Below are 25,852 nucleotides of genomic sequence, written 5' to 3'. Positions count from 1 at the left end.
GGGAGAGAAGAGGAGACACAGGCTGGAGGGATGCAACAGAGGCGGAGATGGGAGCGGTGCAGCCACAAGCCAAGGAGCCCCCAGAAGCGGGAGACAGAAGAGACCCCTGGAGGCCAGAGAGAGAGTGCGGCCCTGCTGGCCGGCTGTGACTTCTGGCCGCCACCTGGTGAGAGATCACATTTCTGCATTGGCACCCAGCCAGCTCTGGTAATTTGTAGGGCGCGCTAGGAAACTAATGCACATATAAGAACGTTCATTGATGTAATGCTTCTAATAGCAAAATAGTAACAGCAAATAAAAAGAAACACATTCCAAGAAGGAAACCAACTTTTCTCAGGAGGACAGATAAATGCCATTTGGTGTAGCATTAAAATTGCATTTCATACGGAACTTTAAATAAACTCACCTACCTGCATCAACATGGGAGGAAAAACGGGCTGTGTAAAGATGCAGACATGTTTTAAAGCACAAAAATAAGTGTACATACATGTAGGTAATAAAAGTATAAAGATATTTGATAGAGGGAGGGTGGCCCTGGGAAGGTTTGTATAGGAGGCTTGCTTGAAATTTGCACTTTTTTCCGTAGAGTTGTGCAGTAGGTCATGGATGTAAGTTCTTCTCAATAGTCCCTTGAATGTCTGAAATATTCTAGAACAAACACTTTTCAGCATGAACTGAATATTATGGAATTATTTAATACAGCAGTCAGAACTTAGGACTCCAGTTGTAAAATTTTATATTAAGAATGATTACTCTTGGGGCCGGCTGAGTGGCTCAGTTGGTTAAGAGCTTGCTCAAGAATGCAAGCTCTGAGCAACAGGATTGCCGGTTTGATTCCCACACGGGTCAGTGAGCTGTGCCCAAGCTGAGCTGTCACTGAGCTGCCAACAGGTGGCAGGATGGCTCAGCTGGTGTAACAACAAGGTTGCCTGTTCCATGGTGGGCTACGCCCGCCCACAACTAAGACTGAACTCAGCACCTTGAGCTGAGCTGCTGCCCGGGTGGCTTGGGACAGAGCGTGCGCTTTTAACAACAAGGGTGCTGGTTCAACTCCCGCATGGGATGGTGGCTACGCCTGCCTGCAACTAAGACTGAACTCGGCACCTTGAGCTGAGCAGCGTAACTGGACTTGGAGCTGAGCTTGCTGTGTCCTCCACAACTAAAATTGAAGGACAACAACTTGGCTGTTCCCCTTCTCCAATAAAATCTTAAACAAACAAAAAAACAAAACAAAAGAATGATTACTTTTTAAGTTGTCTGTCATTTCAAATCTGACTTCTCAGGGCCAACTACAGGCCTTGCATGAAGAGGGTGGAAGAGTAAACAATGGGACTTGGGCTTTCCACACACACCACACACACACTCACACACCTCACACCTCACACACTCACACTCACACCTCACACACTCACACACCACACACACCTCACATACTCACACACACCCCTCACACCTCACAGGACGGGGTTTGGTGAGAGGCTGCACACTAAGTGCTTCATTGTACTGTTTATATTTGTGAGACATTGATAATTCTGGATTCAAAGTTTCAGGAACTGGTATGAAGTCACTCATGTACGTGGAACCCAGTGCCGGTTGGGAAGTGCTCGGTGCTGTGGCTTCTCCCTGCAACGTGACTGATGCACACACGCAAGCACGGAGTGACCTCAGCAAGTTTTTACACCGGGAAGGGCTCTTGTGAAATCCATTTGGAATTGTGTCACTCTACCAGCAGCCTTTACATTTTTCCTATTGTTAGTGCTTTCATTATATGGATGGGATTTAGAGGGTCTTAAAAAATACAAACTAGAAAAAGTCCAAGTGAATATCCTTATAGGCCTTTGGACCCTTAACGTACATTTTAAGGGGACAGCTTTTAGTCACGTCTTGACTAAAGGTGGTCTACTAATGACATACAATTGTTCCTGGTATTCCACAGTGATCGAGAAAAAATACAGTAAGGGGCATTTTCAATTTTCCAAATTTCTAATACAGTATTGATACAATCGATAGATTCTGGAAACCATGATTGGTAAGTAGACACTCAGCTGGAAGCCAGCTCCATTTCCATCCTGACGGCTAAGGAGGACAGGGGGTGTGCAAGGCGAACTGGAACATGGCCAGAAAACTGACTCGCGAATGTCTCTGTGGACAGCTATATGCCCTGACTGTAAGTTGCCTTGGGGCTAGATAAGGGGTTTCTTTTCTTAATTCTGTTGGTATCTAAGATGAGGTGACATGACCTTAATTTTCACAGAATCAACAAGCTGCATACAGAGGGTTTCCTTTTTCAGTTGTGTGGCTAGGACAGCGAGTTGCCCGCCCGTGTGTGCTGCCATGAGCCGGCGTGGCACTGTCCCTGGAAACTGCTGCCCACAGCTGTCAACTGAGTCACAGCACTCAGGCTAGGCCAGGCGAGCGCTGTTTGCTCCACCATCTTCTGGATGCTGGCTGGCTGGCTGAGGGAGTCTCTGCCGGCACAGCCACAGGGGGAGAGGGATGGTGCTGCCTCGTGGGGGACGCTGCCACCACCTGGTCACCCACCTCGAACTATTCATGAGGGAAAAGTCACTCTTCCTGTGCTAAGCAATTGAGATTTGGGGGCTTGTTACTGCATGAACAGTACCTAGTTATTCCATTTAAAAATCATTTCTGATATCTCCATGATATTTGCTGAACAAGAAAGATGGAGAAGTATTTGGAACTTGCATTTTCTAACTTAGGACGACATTTCACTGACTTTATTTACATTGTAATCAGTTTGGGGAAGCAGAAAAATGGGTAGGAACGCTTATGAAATGTCATACTATATGTTAGTATTTTATCTCTGGTGCACAGCATTCGTAACAGTACTTACTTGCAAGTCCTTCTAAAAAGAACAAAGCAGTGGTTTTGCTGTTTCATCAAATGTGAAAATGGATAAAAACATGCCTCTCGGCTGTATCAAGTCCTCTCTGCGCAGCCACCTCCAAACACCTAGATGTGACAGCATCGTGGCCTGTGCTTCCCGCCACCCTGTGGGCAATGCCGTTCCACCCAGTCTGGGTCCAAACGGCAGGTTTCCCACCGCGGCTGACAAGGTGTCTTCAGAAGGGCAGTCTGGGAGGGACGCAGGCCTCCTGGGACAAGGCGTAGTCAGCCGTGGACGGCCGAGGGCCATATTCTGCCCAGCTCGGCCTGCTCAGGGATGTTGGGCCAGCAGAGGCTGCACTCAGGGTGCAGACAGCCAGCAGCCTGTGGTGTGGGCATGTGGTAAGGACAGGAGCTCAGGATGGGGAGGGCCTATGGCTGGGTGGGCCACAAGGGGGTCCTCTCAGTGCGTCGCAGAGCCCGCCTCTCCCTTGCGGAAGGTCTCCAGCACTGCCAGCTTAGGCCTTGCGAGCACACTCCAAAGGAACCGGGGGCTGAGAGGCACCTGATAGGGACACCCAGCAAACTGTGCCCGAGGCAGCCGCCACCTGTTCTGTGGCCTGGGAGATGAGGGCAGGGTTTACATTCTTAATGGCTGAAACAATTAAATCGAAAGAAGAATATTTTGTGTGAAAACACATTTTTCAAAAATGACATGGGTGACACCGTACTCTAGACCATCAGCAACAGCTGAGCAGTTGTGACCTGTTCTGATGACAAGACACACAACCTTGAACCTTGAGCAGCTCAGCAGGAGACTGGGATCATAAAACAAAGTTCCCAATCATGATATTTCAGCTTTCATCAATGCAGACTGTGGAAGTTCGTTTTCTCTCTGGCTGTGTGAGTGTCCCAAGCGCCCTCAGTGGGCCTCTTGAACACACAGCCTAACACCCGTCCTGTCAGCCCTTTCAGGAAGAAGCTGCCAAGCTACAACCCCTTGAAATACGACTTGTTCTGCCAGAGCAGTTCGCCAGGCGGCTTCTCCAGGACACCTTCACAGGCCGAGCTGAGGGCGCCCTGCATGACTGGGCATCGGAGTGGGAGGACTGCACCTGCCCTGGGAGACAGCCCGCTCCTGCTGGCTCAGGGCCATCCCTTCCTGGGGCAGCTGAACAGTGCTTGGCCCACACAGAGCATCGGTGACCCTTGAGCAGGGAAAAACATGCCCAATGGCTGGTTTCAGTGGCGGAGGTGTCCCCCACACAACAACTGTTTTTTAAGATGCTGCCAAGGCTGCCGACACTGACCTCGTGGGCCTCCAGGAAAGCGCGGAGAGGGGGGTCTCTGCCTCCTTGCAGGCCCCCCTGGTCTTCCCCAAGGCTCCCCCCACTTTCTACTTACACTCAAACCTCAGGTCCTGTGACTTAAAGCACCATTTACGTCTGATAATTCTCCAAGTTTTATCTATGCTTTAACCTTCCCTTGATTCCAGACTCACAATGTCAATTACTTACTGGACCCAAGCATCATGTAAACATCTCATATTAAACACATTCCAACAGCCTGTGATGCCCCACCTTCTCTCCAACCTGTTCCTCGAGCTTCCTCTCCAGGTAGGTCTCACCTGGGAGCTCACGCTCAAACCCTGGACCAGCGACCTCGGCTTCTCTCAGGCCCTGCGCCCCTCCGTCAGCACACGTACCCTACGAGAATATAAACCTTCCCCATCCACACAGGATCTGGTGACACCTCACCTGCGCCCTGCTACCAGCCTGAACCCAGGAATACCAGTCCTCGTGGGGCCCACTCAACAGCCTCCATGTTGGCTTCTCTGCTCCCAGTCTTGAACCCCTATGTTCGTTTCTCCAAAGAAATGCTCTGTCTACGGAACATCTCAGGTAGTATGACTCCATCGCACAGAGCCCTCAGTCCTCCCATCGTATTTGGGCTGCGCCATGGCCGATGACTATCTATCTCTATATCTATATCTATCACTCTATCCATCTTAAGTGTCTATCTATCTAGCCATCTATCTCCATCTCGCTGATTTTTCTGGGTCATCTCCTTCACTAGAACGTAAGTGCTGGGGGTAAGCCCATCGACTATTTTATTAACTGCAATATCTCCAACACATTTCATAATGACATATTGTAAATACTCAATATGTGTTAAATGAGTAAAGTATTTGTGTGGCTTTGGGGGATTAAAGGTCAAATGCCTGTGAGGACTAGAAAATGTTCGTGTACATGGTGCGCCAACAGATTTATAGGAGAAAACGCCAAAGCCCCCCGCCTCTCAGGCTCCATAGCGCTTCCCGGATCCAGAGAGGGGCAGGCTCAGGGGACCCAGGTCTAAGTGGACAGCATTCTTCCCTAAAATAGCGCTTTCCACGTCCTCCCAGGAAAGGGAGGACAAAACCAAACCTAAAGGGCCTGAGTGCCATGAGGTCAGCCAGCAGCGCGCCCCGAGAAGTCTCACACACCCCAGGGTCTGAGCTGGGCACAGCTCACCCCACAAACTCCCCTCCAGCCCAGGAGGCGTAGCGGGGCCGGCCGCGTGCCTGCAGGACATGGCTGTCGTTCTGTCAGGGAGCTGGGCTGTCAAGGCCTTGAGAATGCAACAAGGGCCCATTCAGCACGTCCTCAGGATTGGTGACAACTGAAGACCAAAAGCAAATGTGAGTGGGCAGCCTGGTGCAGAGCAGAGTCTTCTCAGCCCCGACCTAAAGCAGGATGGCCTCCAGGGAGAAGAGAGACCCAGACCTGAGGGAAAATGAGGGCTCACAGCGAAATTCATGTTCCCGGCACTCAAGTGTGTGATTCAAGGCTCACATCCTTCCCTCTTTCCTTCTTACTTCCTTTGTACTCTGTTCTTTGCCACCACCCAGGGAAACGCCTCCTGGCCAGAGCAGTGCTTCTGACGACCCTCGTGCACCGCAGTGTCTTGTGCTCAATGCACCTGACTGGGTTAGGGACCGGTGGGATCTGTTCCTTTTGCTGGACACCTGTCTTCTGTTGTAGTCGGCACAGGTGGGTCTGAGTGACGCAGGGCATCCTGGATGTCCTCTGTGTGCCACAGCAGAACTTCTGACCTCAGCTGGTCAGTGACACCACACACCTACCTTTCCCCAGGCACCTGATGCAGATTTTGTCACCCCAAAGGGGAGCTTGAGCACAAAGCCAAGCGGATGACCTTTTGACAAGAGTTGGAGTGAGCCTGGCGATTCTGGCCCTGTCGGAGCCCAGGACTGGGTGGCAGCTGACACTGCGAGTGGCTTGAACTGCTCAGTCACACAGACCACTACCTCGTTTTCTGCTCAAGCCAGTTTGCATCAGATTTTCTGACATGCACAACTAAAGCATAGTAATTAACACATAAACCTTACCCCCAGCCCCCAAGACTTTTTACTTTGAACTCCATCGCAGGAGCAGAATTAAACCAAATAAGCACATTCCACAGCTGAGAGCTGCTATCACAAACATCCTGCTGCAGGGGAAGGCTGCCTCTCCCGTAAACAGTTGGGGGCTCAGATGCAGCAGGAGGCCTGCTGACCACGGAGGTCTGTGTAGACACAGTGCTGTCGCTGAGAAACGGGGTGTCAATGACGAGGCTGGACGCGGTGAAGATGCCATGGGTTCAGCGGAGCCGCAGAGCCTGGCTAATTTGCCTTAATGACACAGCTTCTATTACATTTCTGATAAAACCGCCCCGCCTGGTCACAGTTACATATAGTGGCCTCCTCCGGCAGAGCCAACAAACAATAGCAACTTAGATATAAGTGTGATTCCTGTCCTCAGTGTTGAGGCAGGGCTCACCCACTCTCCCTCTTCCGTTCCCCAAGCAGAGAGTGGGGTCCGATCAGAATGCTGGTATCATGACACTGCTGAAGCGGTGAGACAGAGGTCATTTCCGAAGAAGCCCCTTTAATTTTAAATCATGGTAGGCATCTGAACAGTCATAAAAGTCCTAAGTTTCTCTAATTCCAAGGTAAAGCAAATTCTCTATAAACATTTGAGTTTCTTCCTGAAAGGAGGATAGCTGCCAAACCTCAAGCTAAGAATCTTAGATGTAAAGTTTTCTTTAAAAATTAAAATATTTAAAATTATCATACTAAACTTTTTTAAAAAATTAAGAAGAGTTTACAAAATACTGGGGAGAAATTTTTTACTTTGGAAATTTCAAAAGCTTGAAATGATTTTAGGATGTGGAAATAATTTACATTTTGATCACAGGGCAATAACTTAGGGCTGGGGCGCCTAGGGGCAGACAGGGACATCGAGTCCCACTCGAGGTAAGTTGCCACGGGGGTGAGAAAACGGACTAGTTTCCAGTCTACCCTCCACCAGGGGTATGGAAGCAAAGCAAGGGGACAGAGGGCCCCAGCCCACCATGTGGTCACCAGAGTTCAGGGTTTCCCAAACTTTCCTTCCATCAAGAAGCACCCATTATATTATTTTCCTCAATGGACCCTCTGTTATGAGAAGGGAACCTCTATGAAAAGTCCAGAAGTTTAGAAACAGTTTCCCAAATTTCCATTAGACATTAATCAAATTATCAAGACTTATATAATTTACATGAAATAAAGGATAACTCACTAAATTGATATCCCAACCAAAATCCAGGAATGCTGCTAAGGAAAGATTTAGAATGAATTGACTGAATCTTAGCCAAACACAAGGGAACTTTACCTATCTATGTGATCTTTAAAAGGGCATTAAAACTTTGCTTTTTGCTCAAATCCTTTACTAGACCCTCATAATGAACACCACTGCCTGGTCACTATGGCCATTGTTTCTGAAACCAGTTCTCATCTTTCACTGGCCTTGGTTTAACTACTTCCTTTGACTTAAGGAGACAAAGCTGCCCGTTCTAGAAATCAAAACCGGTCTCTCTGGTCAGATCCTTAACCCTCCTAATCCAAATTGCTAAACCAAACCTAAAACAAAACGAACCATCTGCATCCAAACATCAGTGCGCCTCTGCTGCTCTTCTAGTCCCCTGACCCCAGGCTCAGGTAGGGGACCGAGGGGAAGGATGATGAGAAATGTAACTCTCAGCCTAACGAAACCTTCCATTTTTACTCACTTTACCCAAAACTGAAGTCACGTGATCCTGGCTCGGAGCAGGACTAGAAAAGCCAGGTGGTCAGATCACTGGGTGTAAAAAATGCATGTTCCCAAAGAAAACAAAAACCTCAGGGAGCTGGGGTCTTAAATGGCACAGGAGTTATGTGCTATCACGATGCATTTGTTGGAAGGACAAGTGTGCGAGGACTTCCATGACCACCCTCAGTCAGCGCCCACTTCCACTTTCCTTTATTTCTAAATTGTGAGAAATCTCCAGAGAAGAAAGATTTCTTAAGTGGGGTAAAAGCATCAAATTGCTCTTGATGAGCAAAAATTTCTTTCAAATTATGTTTTCACTTACAAAAGATGAGGGGTAGTATTTACACATTTTACAGAAGTTTTGTTGAAATAGAACATTAGTAAGGGAAATAACCAATTCTCCTGGGCATGACAAATGGTGGAAGTTGTAACTTATTCTGATTAGTTTAACTCTGACACAGTAACCTGTAAACACCTCCGCAGTCGCTGCACAGGTATTTCCCAGGGCAGGCCAGCACAGAGACCTGTGTTTCTCGGAAGCTGTGCATACAGGTTTTATGACTAACTCATCATTAATTCAGGAATCCCAATGAAAACACTCATGAGAACAGCAGCGCAGCACATCTGGGCCATCAGGTTTGGATTCCCTGTGAGCAGGGGTCCCATGTCTGTGTCTTCTTTCCAACTCAGCCCTAGCAGCAGCAGTGGTGACACTGAAATATTTGTTGAAATGGTGTGAAAATGACGTTTCCATCCAGCAAGGTAAATCTCATTATCGTATTGTCATCTACAAACTCGGAGCAGTGTCATACTTCAAACAAGGACAAGCTCCCCCCGCCACAGATCCACGGGGTCCCGGAGGCGGCGGTGCCCACTCTTCACCTCTTTACCCCAAGCGGTTCCCCTAACTGTTTGGATGATGATAGTGGAGGGCCTGGCACTTCACTTAGGGGACCTCCACCATGCACATTACCCCATCTTTCTGCCTCTTGCCCCCATGAGTCAAGCACGCGCGAAACCCAAACCATCACGTCCAAGCTCTAGAGTTTCATCTATGGAAACAAATTGGATACTAAAAAGATACTAATCCGTGGCTTTTCAACTATCAGATATTTACAAATAACATAAAATGATTTACAATCGTTAAAATAAAAAGCGTACTTAGAGCTTCCCTGTGAATGGAACCACTGGGGCTGGACCTGAATCAAAACCACTGTGGCGGGGAGTCGCGGGAACGGCTTCGTCCTAACCTGGGCAGTCTGCGGCGAGCTTAGCGTTAATAGATGCGCAGCAGCAAAAAGCTGAGGCATCACGTTTCTCTCGCCCTCTTTCACCAACGATTTCCCCGCCAGCAAAACTTTCTTAAAGGGGAAGGACCCGGTCCGGGTCCGGCCAGCGGCGTGGCCGACACCGGTACTCACTTGTGGCCCCGAGCCCGGTCCGCTCCGCGCCCCTCCACCTGCCGGCAGCAACCCAGGAAGAGGAAGGGCGCCCTCGGCCGCGCTCCGCCTCCGGGGCCGGGCCCGCCCCGCGCGGTGCACACCTGACTCAGGTAACGCCGGGCAGACACGCGCAGCCCCGGGGCGAGGGCGGGCTGTGCTCCACGTCGTCCGTCCCGAGGGGGCTTCTGAAACACCCCATCTCCTTAGAATCGGGGCAACCCTGACACGCCCCCCTGTCGCAGAGCGGACGGTGGTGCGCGGCGGCTCCCACCCGGGCAGAGCGGGGGTCTCGGGTCCCGAGCGGATGCAGCGCATCCCGTATCACCGGCCTCACGTTCCGGCCTCGAGGCCCAGGGGGGCAGGGGGCGTTCATTGAACCCGGGGGGGCGCGGCCTGACCGGACGCAGCGGGGCCCCTCCCGCCGCGGGGCCTCCATGAGGGTCTGCAGCCCCGAAGCCGGACCGGGACGGGGACCGGCGCCCGCCCCCATCCTCAGGCGATCACTCCTCGGAGCCTGAGTGAGCCCCTCTGGGTCGGTCCCCTGGGGCCCCATCGCCTCCAGGTGGCGCCCGGCCACGCGCCCCCGTCCCCTCTCGGAGGCGCCCGACCCCGCCCTCCAGGTGCCTGCGGAACCCGCCTCTCGCGTCCCGGCCCCGAAGCCCCTCCCTCCGCCTTCCAGGTGCCCTCGGCCCCGCCCCCGCCTAGTCTCGGCCCCGCCCCCGCCTCCTGGCTAGTCTCGGCCCCGCCTCCCGCTCGCGTAGGTGAAACCTGACTGCGCAGGCGCGAGACCCTCTTGTCCACCCTGGGCGGAGCCAGTCTGACGGCGCAGGCGCACAGGAGGGGGAACGTGCTCAGTGCGCATGCGCTGCGCCAGAAACGTTCCGACGCCGTCAGTAGGCGCCTCTGTTTGCGCGGGAAGATGGCGGAGCGGGTCCCCAAGTCGGTGCTGTTCGTGTGTCTGGGTGAGACGCCTGACTTGCCTGGAGGGTCGGGTGGGCCTCGTGCGCTCCGCACTGCGCGCTGGGCCGGGAGCGGCGACTGGGCGGAGGCCGGCGACGCGGACCCCGGGGGGGCTGGCTTCGCCCCGGGCTCTCCCTTGGCGCCGCGTCCCTGCCCGGCCCGCTGTGCGAGACCCGTCCCCGCGCCTTCCCGTTCCGAGCTAAGCCGGGTCACCGGTCACGGCTCAGCCCCCTCTGCAGGCCTGGGGCCTCGGGCCTTTGCCCAGGTCTCTCGGGTCGGCGTTCCGTCACCTACACCGCCCGCCCTGGGAGCGGGGTCTCCCCTGCCCAGCCCTCCCCGCAAGCCCGGGGCGCCTCGCCCGCAGCGCCCTCGCCACGAGCCGGGTCCCCTTCCGCCACACTCGCCTGGAGCCCCCTGAACCCTTGGTTGGGTGGACCTGACGCTGCGGGACTGAGACTCTGGGGCCCCTGATGCCCGAGACCCGAGACGGCGCGTTCGCTGGCTGGTCCGCGGCGCACGCTCGTAAATGCGTCTGAGCTGAAGGCGCGGGAAGCGCGGATCTTCTGGGTGTGAGAGAGCTGGCTCCCCGGACCCCGAGGCAACCAGCCCCGTGTGCCAGTTCCTTCCAGTACCTTCCACTCAGGAGTCTTTCCATTCTGAGAATTTCAACAGTTAGCCTCCCTGCAGTGTCAGGGTTCTCCCTTGGCTCCGACAGGACGGGCCCCTCACCGCTCCACCCGGGGCCGTGGAGCCCGAGCGAGGAAGGCCAGGATCCCCGGTAGTCCGGTCGCTCAGCTTCTGATGCGTCTGCATTTCCCAGGAGCGAAGTTCCCTTTTGTGCTGCACCCCCTGGAAGTCGACGCGCCGGCCCGCCGTACCCCCTCTCCGTTTCCCAGCACACACTCTGCCTTGGGTTGTGTGGCTGTCTCTGGGCACCCGTTTTGCATTTTGCCTGGAAAGCCGGTCTGTCAGGCCAGACGCAGAGTCCCCTCCCTTCCTTTTCCAAGATACTCTAGGGGGAGGTAGTTGTCTTGTGATCTTTCGTAGACACCTTTCATTACTTGTAATCAAATTTTGTTGTAATTACTTGATGGCTTCTTGAGAACACCACTAGAGTTAGCTCTCTTGAGGGCAGCAACTGCGGCTTATTTTTCGTTGTATCTCCACCTGTAGACAGCATGTGACTCCCACTAGGTATTTGCAGTATTGAATTTCTAGGAGGGGGAAGTAAAAGGGCCACCTGTTTCTCATCATTTCTTTTGTAAGCTCTTCACTCCACTGAAGGCTGACTGACAGAATCAACAGATTTTTTAAAGGGCAGTCGGATGCACTATGGTGTCTGTTAACCGGACGTCTATGCTTGTATGTTATCTTCGGTACAGTTTTGTTTGTTTTTTAGCAACGACTATTACCAGGCACTGTTCTGTCTTCTAGGGAGATCGTAGTGACAAAAACAGACAACAACCCTGCCTCCCTGGGGCTCACACCTTTTCATCAGCAGCCCAGTTACTCGATGGTTAGTGTCCTGTTGAAAGCCGGAAAGGGGGGATGGGAGTGGCGTGCAGTGGGCAGTGACACCTCACCTACAAGGTGACATTTGAGCGAAGACTTGAAAGAAGTGGGGACACAAGCCTGGGGTATTTTGGAAAGGCATCCTGGGCAAACGGTGAAGATTTTGAAGTCTGTGTGCTCGATCCGGTTCAAGAATCAGCAGAGGCACGGGCTGGGCCTGGTGACCAGCAGCCTTTCTCAGCCAGGACCCCCATCTGTACCTGAGGCCTGGAAGACACTTGGAGTGACTTTTCTCTGTGCTCCTGTGGATCCCGATGGGTACCATTCTCATCGGTAGGGCAGAAATTAATTCCTCTTGTACAGTGAGTGCTCTGGGTTGGGGCCTGCACACTTTCTGTAAAGGGTCGGAGAGCAAGTGTTTCATGCTGACCACTTAGATGGTTGGTTCACCCTGCCTACCTCTGCTCCAGAACTTTATTTATGGACCCCGGGATTTGAATTCCATATAATTTTCTCATGTCACAAGACATTATTCCACTTTTGAGGGTTTTTTTTCATTTATCTAAAGGTGTAAAAATTATTCTTAGCTCTGTGGGCCATGCACAACGGTGGTGTATCATGAGCCATGTTTTTGGACCCCTGTTTCAAGGCCTAAGGAGGCCTTGTGAGGACTTGGCTCACACTGAACTATTGTAGATCAGCCTTTGGAGGATTTTGAGTAGAGTTGGGAATTTAAAAAGAAGTGTTGAGATTAGCCTGAAGGGGGAGCAGTCCAGCTCTGGGGGAGACGTGGAGGGGTTGATGCAGGAGGCCAGTGGCAGAGAGGGCCTGAGCACCTTATTTTGGCAAGATTATTAGAAGTGTTTTATGTTTTTGTAAGATAGAGACGCACAGGAGCGAGAATATGCTGCTAATCATGCCACAGCCGGCATGGCTGGAGGTGATAACGCACTCGTGACTTTCTGTACAATAAGCCCGTGTTTGCCGAGTGCTTCCGACGTGGCACCTGTGCTGGTGTCGGTCCTTGCTGGGTGGGACGGACAGCCCCAGCCCTCTGAGCGTTTGATTTTGTCTTTTCTGAGTCTCTGTCCTTGAGACGCAAGTGTTCAGTAAGTATATGTTATGCTGCCTAATTGGGAACAAACCTGAGTATTCACAGATTGAGATGACATTTTTTTAAGTTTCACAGCTTTTCCATCGGTGAGATCTGAAGTACTGTGTTTTACTGACTCGCTCCATCTTTAAGTAACACATACATTTGGTGATGTCAACTTTTCAAATCAAGAGGTCGACTTATAAGCAGGCAGGGCTTCCTATCTGTTGATCTTTTAGGTCGAATGACTTCCAATCTTTGTAGCAGTAAAGTTTTTTCTTCCTATCTACACTTAGACACACATGTTCTTGCTTTAAATGTAACTATCTGGGGAAAAAGTAAATGGATGAATGTGCCTTCACTTCAAGGCAGTGAACACTCCTTGTTTTTGTCTTGTGGGAAAAGTAAGTTGTTTATAGTTAATCTTAAAAGTGAAACTAGTCTTTTTATTATGTCTTTATATGCTGAGATATTACACATCGATTATTCTACAGTTACAAAATAATAGCTGTCTTAATTTGGAAGAGTGATTTCTCTTTAAAGTATTCTCTGAGGCATATGGTGGCAAGTAAAATGATGACACATCCATGGGAACCTTTCTGTAATAAAAATAATGGGGGTGCTAGTACCTGTTTTAAAAATTAGAGATTTAGGATGTGGGGAGGGAAAACTTCACAGCACAAAGTAGCTTCTAGAGGGCGTTCAAGATTAATTCCTGGCTACATGTAGAAACTGAAGAATATTGTTAAGTCAGCGAGTTCGTTTCATACAGCAGCAAATTAGTTCGTTGTCACAACAGTTTAGAAGATCCAAATTATCATGTTTATTTGAAACCAGGATAGTTTTATATTAGTAAACAGTCAAGTCTTGTCATCTAGTGCCATCTGGTCAGTTTCTCTTGTGTCACCCAGCCCTTCCTTCAGCTTCAGTCCGTCCCTTGCTCTGTCAACGTTGGCCTCGGAGGGTCTCAGCCTCCACCCTCAGCCTCAGGCTCTTCTCAGGGTTCCTCAGCTGCGGTGCCAAGGGCCCATATCTGCAGCAGCTCCCTTTCTCAGGGGCCTGGCACGGCGCCTGCTCGCAAGTGGCAGGCACACGAGATAAAGTTTGTGAGACGAGCCTCGTCACTCCTGTCCCCTGAACCCTGTTTCTTCCCACTGTGGCCACAGGTTGGGGTTCCTGTGCTCCGGGCCCAGCAGCGCTGACACATTTACTATGCGTGCCTGCAACGGCCCCCTGCTCACTCACCCGGCCACCCCGACTTGCATGCCACTTAAGTCTCCTTCATCCCTTAAAGATCAGCTCTACTCTGCCTTCTTTCCTGATGAGAAGTTTTCTTACTGTCGTCTTTATGCTTTTTAGAATCTCTTCCTGTGCTTCTGTGAATGTTGCTTGTCAGTCAGCATTCATCTTGTTCTCATCACCGCTAATTCTGTATCTCCTGTAAATGCATTGCTTGGCACGTGGTGGGACTATTTTGAGAGTATTTCATGTCTTATTTTTTCCCCTGTGTAGTAAGGAAAGGCCCGGCCTGATGACAGGGATGGCCTTTGTCCTGGCTCCTGGGAGGTCACCTCCAGGCCCCTTGAATTCCCTAGGAGCAGCAGTAGGAGTGTCTTGTTCTCCAGGGAGGCCCTGTACGGGAGTGGCTGAGGAGGGGCTGCTGGAGGTCCAGCTGCAGGCGAATAATTCAGTGTTGTGCCTACTTAGTGAAAACCCCAGACCCCTCAACATGAGCCCTGGTGAGCATTGATGACAGGAGGTGACATGTCCCTGAGGACCTGAGAGCTTTCTGTTCGGAATTCCTCCAGAGTCTGCGCTGTGCTTTCAAACTGTGGCTGGTCCTGCTTTGTATCTGCTTGTTATAGTAAAACTATAACCATAAGGGTAGCGTTTTCCTGAACTCTGGGTCCTTCTAGAGAATTCCTCAACTGCAGCTGATGCTGGGTCCGGGAGGCGTGGTGCCTGGGGGCCGCACCCTAATGCAGTGAGTCGACTCCTGGGTCCGGCACCAGGCAGGACTTGGCACAGATTGTGCAGTGACGTTTGTGTGGGGCTGCCGATAATGCCTGTGTCCACTGCTGTGTCTTACCGTGTGGAATATCCCTGAAGATACATATTTTAACTCTTGTATTGCCAGTAAATAGGCTGCTTGCAGCCACTTTGTTGATTTCTTGTCATTTGCACTTGGAACACTTGAACAGTTGGTGTCAAATCGTCGAACTTGGATTTGGCCAGCTGGTACCCGGTCACGTTCGTCTTAGCCTGGCTTTCCTTAGGGGTACATCCCTGTGGCTGAGTGTGAAGTGGCTGCCGGTCAGCCTGTGCTCTTCCCTCAAGCTTGACGCTCACTGTCTGCCCTCCACTCCTTTTAAGGTAACATCTGTCGATCACCCATCGCAGAAGCAGTTTTCAGAAAACTTGTCACTGATCAAAACGTTTCCGATGCTGTAAGTACCGTTTCCGATGCTTAAAAGACCAACCTGCATGCTTTTGGGGCAGGAAACTGCGAAAAAACGCGTTTTCTTCTCCGCAGTGGAGGATAGACAGTGCGGCCACATCCACGTATGAGATCGGAAACCCCCCTGATTACCGAGGGCAGAGCTGCATGAAGAAACACGGCGTCCCCATGAGCCACGTCGCCCGCCAGGTACGGGGCCTCACGCGCAGGCGCACCTGTGTTTCTGTTGCAGTGGAGCGTGGCCAGCGGCGCTGTTTCCGACTGGAACGTGGGCCGGTCTCCGGACCCGAGAGCTGTGAGCTGCCTGAGAAACCATGGCATTGACACAGCCCATAAAGCCAGACAGGTAGAAGAGCCCTTGCTTCGTTCTAACGGGTGGAGTCCTAACGTGGTCCATGGTGACAGATGCCCAGGCTCCCTGTTGTCAGTGCGTTTATTCACAGCCCGTCCACCTGCCCCGGGGACCCGCCCTGTTTCACCCCTGGTTCCACAGTCCTGACAGACCGTGGGGGTCTTGCAATTTCCTTATTAAAACGCACGTAATTACATACTTTGGGGCTGCGAGGTCTCCAAAGCTGGGACCACCAGGACCAGTCTGCTCCCATTAGAGCCGATTGCTAGGACAACGCCGCCTGACGTGTGCAGGGACACTCATCTGTGGGTGCCAGGTGGCGGGCGGAGGACAGTCGCACTGCGGGGCGCAGGTCCTGGCCCTGTCCAGTGGGGAGCTCTGTCTGCGGGTGGCTAGTGTGCCCACCGGGCTGATCTCGAGTTTCCCCTGACTTAAATAGCCACCTGGAACTGCCGGCACCTTCCTGGCCGCAGGGCCCCAGCCTCGAGTAACCACGGGACTGAGGTTTTCCTTCAGCCTTCCTGGTGGGGGACACAGTTTGTCACTAGGATCATGCTGGAACCTTCCAGAGCCACAGGGGCCGGCTCCTAAAGAAACTGGCTCCATCTCTGACACAAAACGCCTCATATGCTGTTCTGCAGGGACATTTTTATCACTGGGACTATTTTATGGAGATCCAGTTGGGTTCGTTTTTTAAATCTGGCTAAAATCTGTGGCTTCTTGTCCGTATCCAACCTAAGGAAGCGTATTGGCTTTAGGCCCAGTGAGGCTGTGGACTAGCATCAGAGCACGGCCGTGTCCAGATGGGCTTTGGAGGCCTTCCATCCGGAAGCTGGATGTCTTGAAAATCAGTCGTCAGATGCATTACACGTTTATAGTATGGATGGCACATGAGAACCGTAGTTTAATGGTAGTGCTTGAATCAGAACTTTTTCTAAGCCCAGGTAAAGATTCTTTAATCATGGTTATAGCACATCTTGTACAGCTTTTCAGAGTGCTTTGCCATACTGCTTTGCATTTTTCATTTTGATCAGCTCAGTTTTATCCTCCATTACTTCATTAGGGAAAGGAGTGGTTGGTGAACCCATTTTGCAGATCAAGAAACTGAGTTCTGGAGAGAAAATAAGTGACTTATTGAAGGTTACCCAGCTTCAAATGGTAGATCTGGGGTTTGCTCACTGGCTTATTTGTTTCAATAAAAATATATTGAAGTGTGAGCCAGAAAACTCACAAAACAAAATGTTTTAAAACACCCTTAATACATTAATGATGTCTCAAGAGATTAGTAACACACACATTATTTTGGGCTTAGGCAACTTAACTCTGAGATCTGTGAGCTTCTAATTTCTGGCTATGCTATTTGTTAACAATATACTATTTAAATTAACTACTTTAGGGACCTGACCGTTTCTTAAATGGAATTTTCATTGGATAGAAGGTTAAACATTTAATCATTTGTCCATCCTAATCTCTTCAAGCTTTTACATACCTTGTCAGTTTATTTTTTCTATTTTTTAAAGAATATAGATTTATTTTGAAAAGTACTTCAGAATTCATACTTCAGTAATCATACTTTTACATTTTCTATGTTTCACCAGGATTAGATGATTTTTTTTGTATACTATTATATAAGTGGGTATCAATGAAGTATTTTAAATACACGTCATGAAAAAAACAAACAAAACCAAAGCTAGAAACTTTCTATTTTTTAAGAACACTTGTAATTACCAGTTTTAGAAGTAGTATTTCTACAGAATCTGTTTTTTGCCTGTGTTTTTTCCTGTTGCTATTAAGAAACTTTTCTCTGTAGTTTTTTTTTAAATTTCGAAGTACTGGTAAGATATGTTTTATAAATTAGTATTACATCAGATCTTGAATTTTTTGGACTCTTGTTAATGTTTACAGGTTTTCTCTTTAGTAATTGTCCCAGTTTGAGAACTATTCTCTTACATTTCTTACAGTGTTAATTTTGCCAGTACTTTCCACTTGGTTTTAATAAATAAAATGCATTTCGGGTGCTTTTTTTTTTTTTTTTTAACAAATGCAGTCAGCTCTCTTGAGTAAGGGAACGCTCACATCCGGTTAGTTCTGTGGAGATGTTTACTTTAGTGTACATTCTTTCCTCTTTTCAGTAAACGTCTTTGACGTGCACAGATTGTCAGTGTCAGCCCTGTGCATTTTTACAGCGTGACCAGCACTGCCCCTCTGCTCCAGAGGTCACCACTGAAGCGTGTCCTGTCTTTCCAGCCTTGCGGCCGTGGATCCTGTGGTGTGTCCTCTGCCTGTCAGCTCCTGTCCGGCTCTCTGCGGCGTTGCTTGTGGCCGGGCCTTACGTTCATGCCGGTCTCTCGTTTCACAGCTGGGCCACAGCTCGTGCCCAGCTTGGGGCTCTGTGCTGCTGTGAATGCTTTTGTATGTGTCTCCGGGGACGCACCTGTGTGCAGTTCTCTTGGCTGCACACCCAGCATCTCACATGTGTCAGGGTTGAGTACACCAGGACCTAGGATGCTAAGTATTTGTAGAGTGAAACACAGAGTAAAGTACTGAAGGAGGTTGAATGTGTGACATTTTACTTTATTTATTATTTATTTATTTATTTATTTATTTCTCAGTGACAGCTGACATACAGTATTATATTAGTTTCAGGTGGACAGCATCGTGGTTAGACATTTCTATGCCTGATGAAGTGATCACCACGATGAGTCTGGTCCCCACCTGGCACTGTGTGCAGTTATCACAGCATTAGTGACTGTTCCCGTACTGAGCTTACAGCCCTGTGACTGTTTTTATAACTGGCAGTTTGTACTTACTAATCGCTTTCACTTTTTTCACCCATTTCCCCACCCCTCCCACCTAGCAACTATCAGTTCCCAGTATCTACGAGTCTGTTTCTGTTTTGTTTGTTCATTTGTTTTCTTCTTTAGATTCTGCATATAAGTGAAATCATATGGTTTTTCTCTCTGTCTGACTTAATTCACTTTGCATAGTACCCTCTAGGTCCCTCCATATTGTCTCAAATGGCAGGATTTCATTCTTTTTTGTGGCGAGTAGTATCGCACTGTACATATAAATGCACCACCTCCTCTTTATCCAGTCGTCTGTTGATGGGCACTTGGGTTGCTCCCATAAGTTGGCTGTTGTAAATAATGCTGCAGTGAACATAGGGGTGCAGATACCTTTTCCAATTAGCATTTTGGATTTTTTCAGGTAAATACCCAGAAGTGGAATGCTGGGTGAGAAGGTAGTTGTATTTTTAACTTTTTGAGGAACCTCCATATTGTTTTCCATGGTGGCTGCACCAGTTTACAATCCCACCAACAGTGCATGAGGGTTCCCTTTTCTTCACATCCTCACTGACATTTGTTGTTTGTTGATTTATTGATGATGGCCATTCTGACAGGTGTGAGGCGGTATCTCATTGTGGTTTTGATTTGCATGTCTCTGATGATTAGTGACATTGAGCATTTTTTCATATGTCTGTTGGCATCCGTGTGTCTTCTGTAGAGAAATATCTATTCAGGTCCTTTGCCCATTTTTTTATGGGATTTTTTTTTTTTATGTTTTCTTGTATGAGTTCCTTCTATATTTTGGATATTAATTCCTTATTGGATATATCATTTGCAAATGTCTTCTCCCATTCAGTAGGTTGCTTTTTTGTTTTGTTGGTGGTTTCCTTTGCAGTGCAAAAACTTTTTAATTTCATGTAGTCCCATTTGTTTCTTTTTCCTTGTGTTGCCCTTGTCCAAGGAGACATTTCCAAAAAAATTCTGCTAAGACCAGTGTCAAAAGAGTTTACTGCCTGTGTTTTCTTCTAGGACTTTTATGGTTTTAACTGTCTGACATTTAAGTCTTTAATACATTTTGAGTTTAAGTTTTATATATGGTGTAATGGTTTAGTTTCATTTTTTTTACACATATCCAATTTTCCCAACACCATTTATTGAAGAGACTGTCTTTACCCCATTGTATATTTTTGTCTCCTCTCTGTCATAGATTTATTTACCATATAAGTGAGGGTTTATTTCTGGGCTCTGTGTTCTGTTCATTGATCTGTGTCTGTTTTTATGCCATTATGCTGTTTTGATTACTATAGCCTTAGTATAGTTTGATATCAGGTAATGTGATATGCCCAACTTTATTCTTCCCAATATTGCTGTGACAATTTGGGGTCTTTTGTGGATCCATATAACTTTTAGGATTATTTGTTCTAGTTCTGTGAAAAATGCCATTGGTATTTTGATAGGGATTGAATCTGTAGATTGCTTTGGGTGGTGTGGACATTTTAACAATGTTAATTCTTCCAATCCATGAGCACAGTATAGCCTTCCATTTATTTGTGTCTTAAACTTCTGTTTCAGCAAAGTCTTTTAGTTTTCCAAGTACAGGTCTTTCACCTTGGTTAAATTTATTCCCAGGTTTTTGTTTTGTTTTTTGATGAAATTATAAATGGGATTGTTTTCTTAATTTGTCTTTTGGTAGTTTGTTACTGGTGTATAAAATGCAACCAATTTCTGAATATTAATTTTATATACTACTTTACTGAATTCAATTATTCTAATAGTTTTTTATGGAATCTTTGGGGCTCTCTGTATAGTATGTCATCTGCATATAATGACAATTTTACTTCTTCCATTCCAATTCCTTTTATTTCTTTTCTTGTCTGATTGCTGTAGCTGGTACTTCCACTACTATGTTGAATAAAAGTGGTGAAAGTGGGCATCCTTGTCTTGTTTCTGGTCTTACAAGAAAAGCTTTTAGCTTTTCACCTTTGAGTTTGATGTTAGCTGTGAGTTTGTCATATATAGCCTTTATTATGTTGAGGTGTGTTCCCTACATCCCCTCTTTGCTAAGAGTTTTATCATAAATAGATGTTGGATTTTGTCAAATGCTTTTCCTGCATCTATTGATATGATCATGTGACTTTTATCTTTGAACACAGTACACATTTTGTTTATGTGGTATATCACATTAATTAATTTTTGGATAATTGAACCAACCTTGCATACCAGGAATAAATCCCACTTGATCATGGTGTATGATCTTTTTAACGTATTGCTGAATTTGGTTTGCTAATATTTTGTTGAGGATTTTTGCATCTATGTTTATCAGGGATATGGGCCTGTAATTTTCATTTTCGTAGTGTCTCTGTCTGGTTTTGGTATCAGGATAATGGTGGCCTTGTAGAACGAGTTTTAGAGCTTTCCTTTTTCAGTTTTTTGGAAGAGTTTGAGAAGGATAGATACTAGTTTTGTGAATGTTGGGTAATACTCATCTGTAAAACCATCTGGTCCAGGAATTTTGTTTGTTGGGACTATTTTGATTGCTGATTTGATTTCGTTAGTAGTAATAAGTCTTTTCAGATTTTCTATTTCTTCCTGATTCAGGAAGATTGCATATTTCTAGGAATTCATCCATTCCACCCAGGTTGTCCAATTTTTGGCATATAATTGTTTGCAGTGTTTCTTTATAATCCTTTGTATTTCTGTGGTATCAGTTGTCATTTCCCTTTCACTTCTGATTTTATTTATTTGGGCCCTCTCTTTTTTTCTTGATGGGTTTGGCTAAAGTTTTATCAAATTTTGTTTATCTTTTCAAAGAACCAGCTCTTAGTTTCATTGATCTTTTTAATTTTATTTTTTTGTCTCTATTTCATTTATTTCTGCTCTGATCATTATTATTCCCTTCTACTCACATGGGCTTTGTTTGTTCTTTTAGTAGTTACTTTTGGTATAAGGTTAGATTGTTTATTTGAAATTTTTCTTATTCTTGAGGTAGTCTGTGTTGCTATGAATTTCCCTCTTAGGACTGCTTTTGCTGTTTCACATAGATTTTAGGTCATCGTGTTTTTATTTTCACTTGTGTGACATTTTAACATTTTATTTAAATTATACATTGTTACTTAGAAATTGAAGATGAAATATAAATTTTGTGTCTACGTATTATACCATTTTACATTTACTACAGGAACTTTATAATATATTGGGTTGTCGGAAACGTCATGACGTATTTTTTTGTTGTAAAAATGCATCATGACTTTTCCGACAACCCAATAAAATTTCTCTGCGATACAATTTTAGGAACTAGGTTAACTCTGTTTTCATTTTAAAGTAACCTAAATTTAAAGTACCCTAAATTTTGGGCCGACCAAATGACTCAGTTGGTTAAGAGCTCGCTCAAAAGTGCAAGCTCTGAACAACAGCGGTTCGATTTCTGGCCCAAGGTGAGCTGCGGCTGAGCTGCCAACAGGTGGCAGGATGGCTCAGCTATATGATGCCTGGTCTCCACCCCAGAGAGTCAGATTAAAAAAAATAAATAAAGTACCCTAGGTTTTGAGTAACGGATTCTCAGAGAGGTTTTTTTTTTTCTGCTTTGGATCCTCTAGGCTTGATTGATATAAATATAAACACTGTTTTTGACTTCTTATTTAATTTTAGGTTACCAAAGAAGACTTTGCCACATTTGATTATATACTATGTATGGATGAAAGCAATCTGAGGTAATCACCTTTTTTTAAGGGTATTTCTGTTCAACTCTCATTTTAGTAATAGGCCAAGTAGTTGCCCAAAGTGACTTTTTTATTATCTTAAAGTTTTAATAGATGGTAAACGTCACATATACAGAATTAGTTTATTTAGAATAGTGAGAAATTCAGAAAGTAATTTAGGATTGTCCTAGGGGGATGTATTTACAAAGAGACACAGCCTTTGATAAGGGAGAGCTCAGTTAGCTTGAATTTGAAAACCAGCTGGGTTGTGACACAGTTCTGTACACGGCTGTGTCTTAGTTGGCAGGCTAGTAACTTTGTCATGGCTATAATGATTCATGGACAGTGTCGTGTTTCACTGTGTTTCTCATCTTATTCCCCCTTTACTGCTGACCCCCCCCTTCCAAAAAAAAAGCAGGACTGACAGAAAAGAAAAGGTTTTACTCTATTTAAATTGTGGATTGCCTTAATTGTTTAGAAAAAAAACCTGACAGACTATGGTATTAGAAGTGGCCGGCCGTGATACAATGTGTTAAGTGCTCTATGTGCCAAAGCATGTGATCCCTAGGTTTGCATCATCAGAGGAACTTGAGGCACAGGGAGGTTGGGGTCCATGCCCAAGTTCACAGACGTGGGTGTGAAGGAATTTTATCCTGAGCTCGGAAGCCTCTCCCGTGAGCCACACTCCCCACTGGGCCGCATCGCACCCAGGGGACTTGTATTTGGGCAACAAGGAAGTTGGTGGTACTCTTCAGCTGTTGTGTGCCTGTCGCAGTGCAGGCACTGGTAAACAGTGAGGAGACATTTTCATGCTGCCCTCATCAAGTTTACATCTGGTGCGGGCTACCATAATAAACTAAAATTATACCTAATGGAGAAAGAATGTGATATAATGTGATCATGCCAAAAATTAGCACATACCACGTGTTTTACCAGTTTAGAAGCTGTGTGGCTCATCACATGATCACATGACACTGGAGTGTGCTGAGGGCCGCGGCTGGGCCACTGGCAGCCCTCAGCCCCCTGCGCCCTCAGGAAGCATTAACTTACACCGCTGCCAATTCATAACTATCCCATGTGTTTGATGAGAGGAAACTGTCTCTGCTTTAGTGACCTTTGTACGGGGGACAGATATGGATGGAACAGCGTGTCTTATGTTTCTGTTAATACTGTTAAGTTTCTGTTCAGGACCCTCATTTAAATACGTAAATTTTTTTTTTTTTAATTTTTTCAATTACTTTGTTTGGTGTTCATTTTTCTCACTTGCACAGTGGCTTAGGTATTACAGTGTTTTGTTAGAAAACTTTCTGTTAATGGGACCCTCAGGCGTGCTGGGAGCCGCACCATTTCTTTGAGGAGCTGAGCTGTGCTCCTTCCTGGTTGAGCCGAGGCCAGTGGAGGGAAAGGCCAGTTGCTGCGAGGCGAGGTTTCCCGTGAGACCCGTGCCCAGCAGGGACTTGCTCACTGACGGGGGGACCGTCATTTAGCTGGCGACAGCTGCTGCTTGTGGCAGAGTGAAAGCTGGAGGTGGGGGTGTCTGCAGACTGGGGCTGCTTCCATCTGGGCCGGGGCCTGGGGTGTAAGAGCAGGAAGCGGCAGTAGCTGACGGGGGCGCCACAGGAGATGCCGCCAGACAGCGCAGGACTGAGCTGAGGTCACAGGCTGCGTGAGCTCCATTCTGTCACCTTTTAATCTCTGACACGGGCTTTTTGATTATCTCGACGTGTCTTTCACGGGAGAAAGCATCGGTCTTCTCTGGCGTAAGGACCCATGTTCTGTGTAGGTGACGAGCGGGAGAGCCGCTGCTGCAGGCAGAGCCAGGAACCGTGGCCACAGCTGCCTGGGGCTCGTACAGATGGGCTGAGTGTTTGGTTTGTTTTAAAATCAGTCACCTTTGCTGGATTTTGATGTGGACATTTCATACAACCCTAGCAGATGTCCCTGTTTAACTTGAAAGCGTAGATCAGAAAACTAAGTTCATGTTTTAATTTTACAGAGACTTGACTAGAAAAAGTAATCAAGTTAAAAACAGCAAAGCTAAAATCGAGCTACTTGGAAGCTATGATCCAGAAAAACGACTTATTATCGAGGACCCCTACTATGTAAGTACAGTTGTGACACTCTCGAGCAGACGTCAGCCGGTTGGGCCTGCTCAGTGCGGTGATGGGTCGCGGTCCTCTCGGGCATCTGGCTAGGCGGGTTTTGTGTCTCTTCCCTCCTTCCAGGGGAATGACTCCGACTTCGAGACCGTGTACCAGCAGTGTGTGCGGTGCTGCAGGGCCTTCCTGGAGCAGACCCGCTAGCTGGCCACCCTCGCCGCAGCCGCCGGTATCGGGCGAGGGCCAGGGGTGACGTCTAGCAGCTCCAGGCCAGCGCTGCGACTCCAGCTGACCTGCTATTTCTGGTCTTAAAAGTAGTTGTAGATGGAAACCAGTTGTTGTGTTTGGCCAAAGAATAAATAAATACCTTGGACTCAGACCGTCTGTGGGGCCCGTGAAGTTTCTTAGACCAGCGGAGTCTCCCCTTTATCCAGTCACGACAAAACCCTGCCACAAACCAGCAGAACCTAACACGTCAGACATCACTACGGCCCAGAGTGCTCTGCGCTGCCTCTCCCTGACGTCTGCGGACGAGCAGTGTGTCCCCGACGCTCTGTGCACCAGGCCTGCCGTCCAGCAGCCCAGACAAGACGTGTGGACCTACACGCGTGCACGTTTGCACATTTACGATAGGACAGAAAGCTTTATGGCATTTGTCTTAGCACCTGGGACACTTCCTAGTTTCTGTCTAGTTTATTTCATGAGGAAGTCATCTCACTTGCTCCCATGTGAGTCCCTTTGCCTCTGGAGTGTAATTATATTCAGAAAACAGGACCTGTGATTGCTGGTCTATCTTGTGGTCAGTTTGAAGACGTGTCTGCTTTTAGATGCGTATGTAACCCCAATGTCAAATGTACATTAGTTTAGATGAAAAAATTAATGAAAATTGGGAAAAGTTCCTATGTTAGAATGCTTAAATATTGATATTCTTCCATCAGTGCTTAATTTATAAGCAAGTAAAGATAATTTCTCTGTACTTTGTGATAACGAATTTAAAATTCTCATGGCTATCTGTCAAAAAAGACTTCAAAATAAACGGGGGAAATTAGAAAAATACAACTAAGGTGTAAGTCTGGTGTCTGCCTGCGTTTTTATTGAAAGAACAGTTAGAAAATGATGCTTCAGGATGCCTTTCAAACGATCTGTGATGTATGTGCACATTTATCTTCTGTGTTAGGAAGTAAAATGGTGAACATAAGTTCTTTGCTTCCACGTACAATAATGTCCTTTGGTGGAAGAGGCTCGAGGCTCGCCGGGCCTGACCGTCAGCGGGTGTGCAGGCTCCTGGGGCGGCCCCTGCGTGTCCCGGATCCATGAGCAGCTGTTTCGCCTTCACCCATGTTCATGGCTCCTCACCCGAAATCCTTGCGAACCCTCAGGCACAGGTCAGTCCTCATCATGACTCTGGGTGACTCAGAGAGGGGCTGCCTCTCGGGCACCTGCTTCTCCTGGGTGCGGGGGCTTCCTCTCCTCAGTATTGTGAGGGTCCCAGGTGGG

At 47.6% G+C, this 25,852-nt stretch overlaps 2 protein-coding genes across 4 annotated transcripts in view; one reads left to right on the top strand and one right to left on the bottom strand.

Annotated features, from left to right (window-relative positions):
- Positions 1–9,717, bottom strand: part of SH3YL1 (SH3 and SYLF domain containing 1) — a 31,972-nt gene extending 22,255 nt beyond the window's left edge. The window contains exon 1 of one of the 2 annotated variants that reach the window (XM_019646273.1): positions 9,377–9,717. In XM_019646273.1, coding sequence (XP_019501818.1) covers position 9,377 — 1 coding nt within the window. In that variant the 5' untranslated portion in view covers positions 9,378–9,717. Of the gene's footprint in view, positions 1–9,116; positions 9,206–9,376 lie in introns of those variants that run through there. The other variant, XM_019646274.1, reaches the window with a different exon arrangement.
- Positions 9,718–10,249: 532 nt separating this feature from the next.
- Positions 10,250–25,425, top strand: ACP1 (acid phosphatase 1). 2 transcript variants are annotated; one of them, XM_019646322.1, is made up of 6 exons: positions 10,250–10,359; positions 15,336–15,409; positions 15,653–15,766; positions 22,207–22,268; positions 24,253–24,358; positions 24,482–25,425. In XM_019646322.1, the coding sequence occupies exons 1-6, from the start codon at positions 10,317–10,319 to the stop codon at positions 24,557–24,559; spliced, it is 477 nt and encodes a 158-aa protein (XP_019501867.1). In that variant the 5' UTR covers positions 10,250–10,316; the 3' UTR covers positions 24,560–25,425. The 2 variants fall into 2 exon arrangements, with proteins under 2 accessions (XP_019501867.1, XP_019501868.1); XM_019646323.1 differs by lacking the exon at positions 15,653–15,766 and adding an exon at positions 15,496–15,609.
- Positions 25,426–25,852: the final 427 nt, after the last annotated feature.

Source organism: Hipposideros armiger, unplaced genomic scaffold (assembly GCF_001890085.2).
Source record: "Hipposideros armiger isolate ML-2016 unplaced genomic scaffold, ASM189008v1 scaffold_100, whole genome shotgun sequence".
NCBI lineage: Eukaryota > Metazoa > Chordata > Mammalia > Chiroptera > Hipposideridae > Hipposideros > Hipposideros armiger.
Note: the sequence above shows the minus strand (reverse complement) of the source record. Positions and strands in the feature narration are given on the sequence as shown.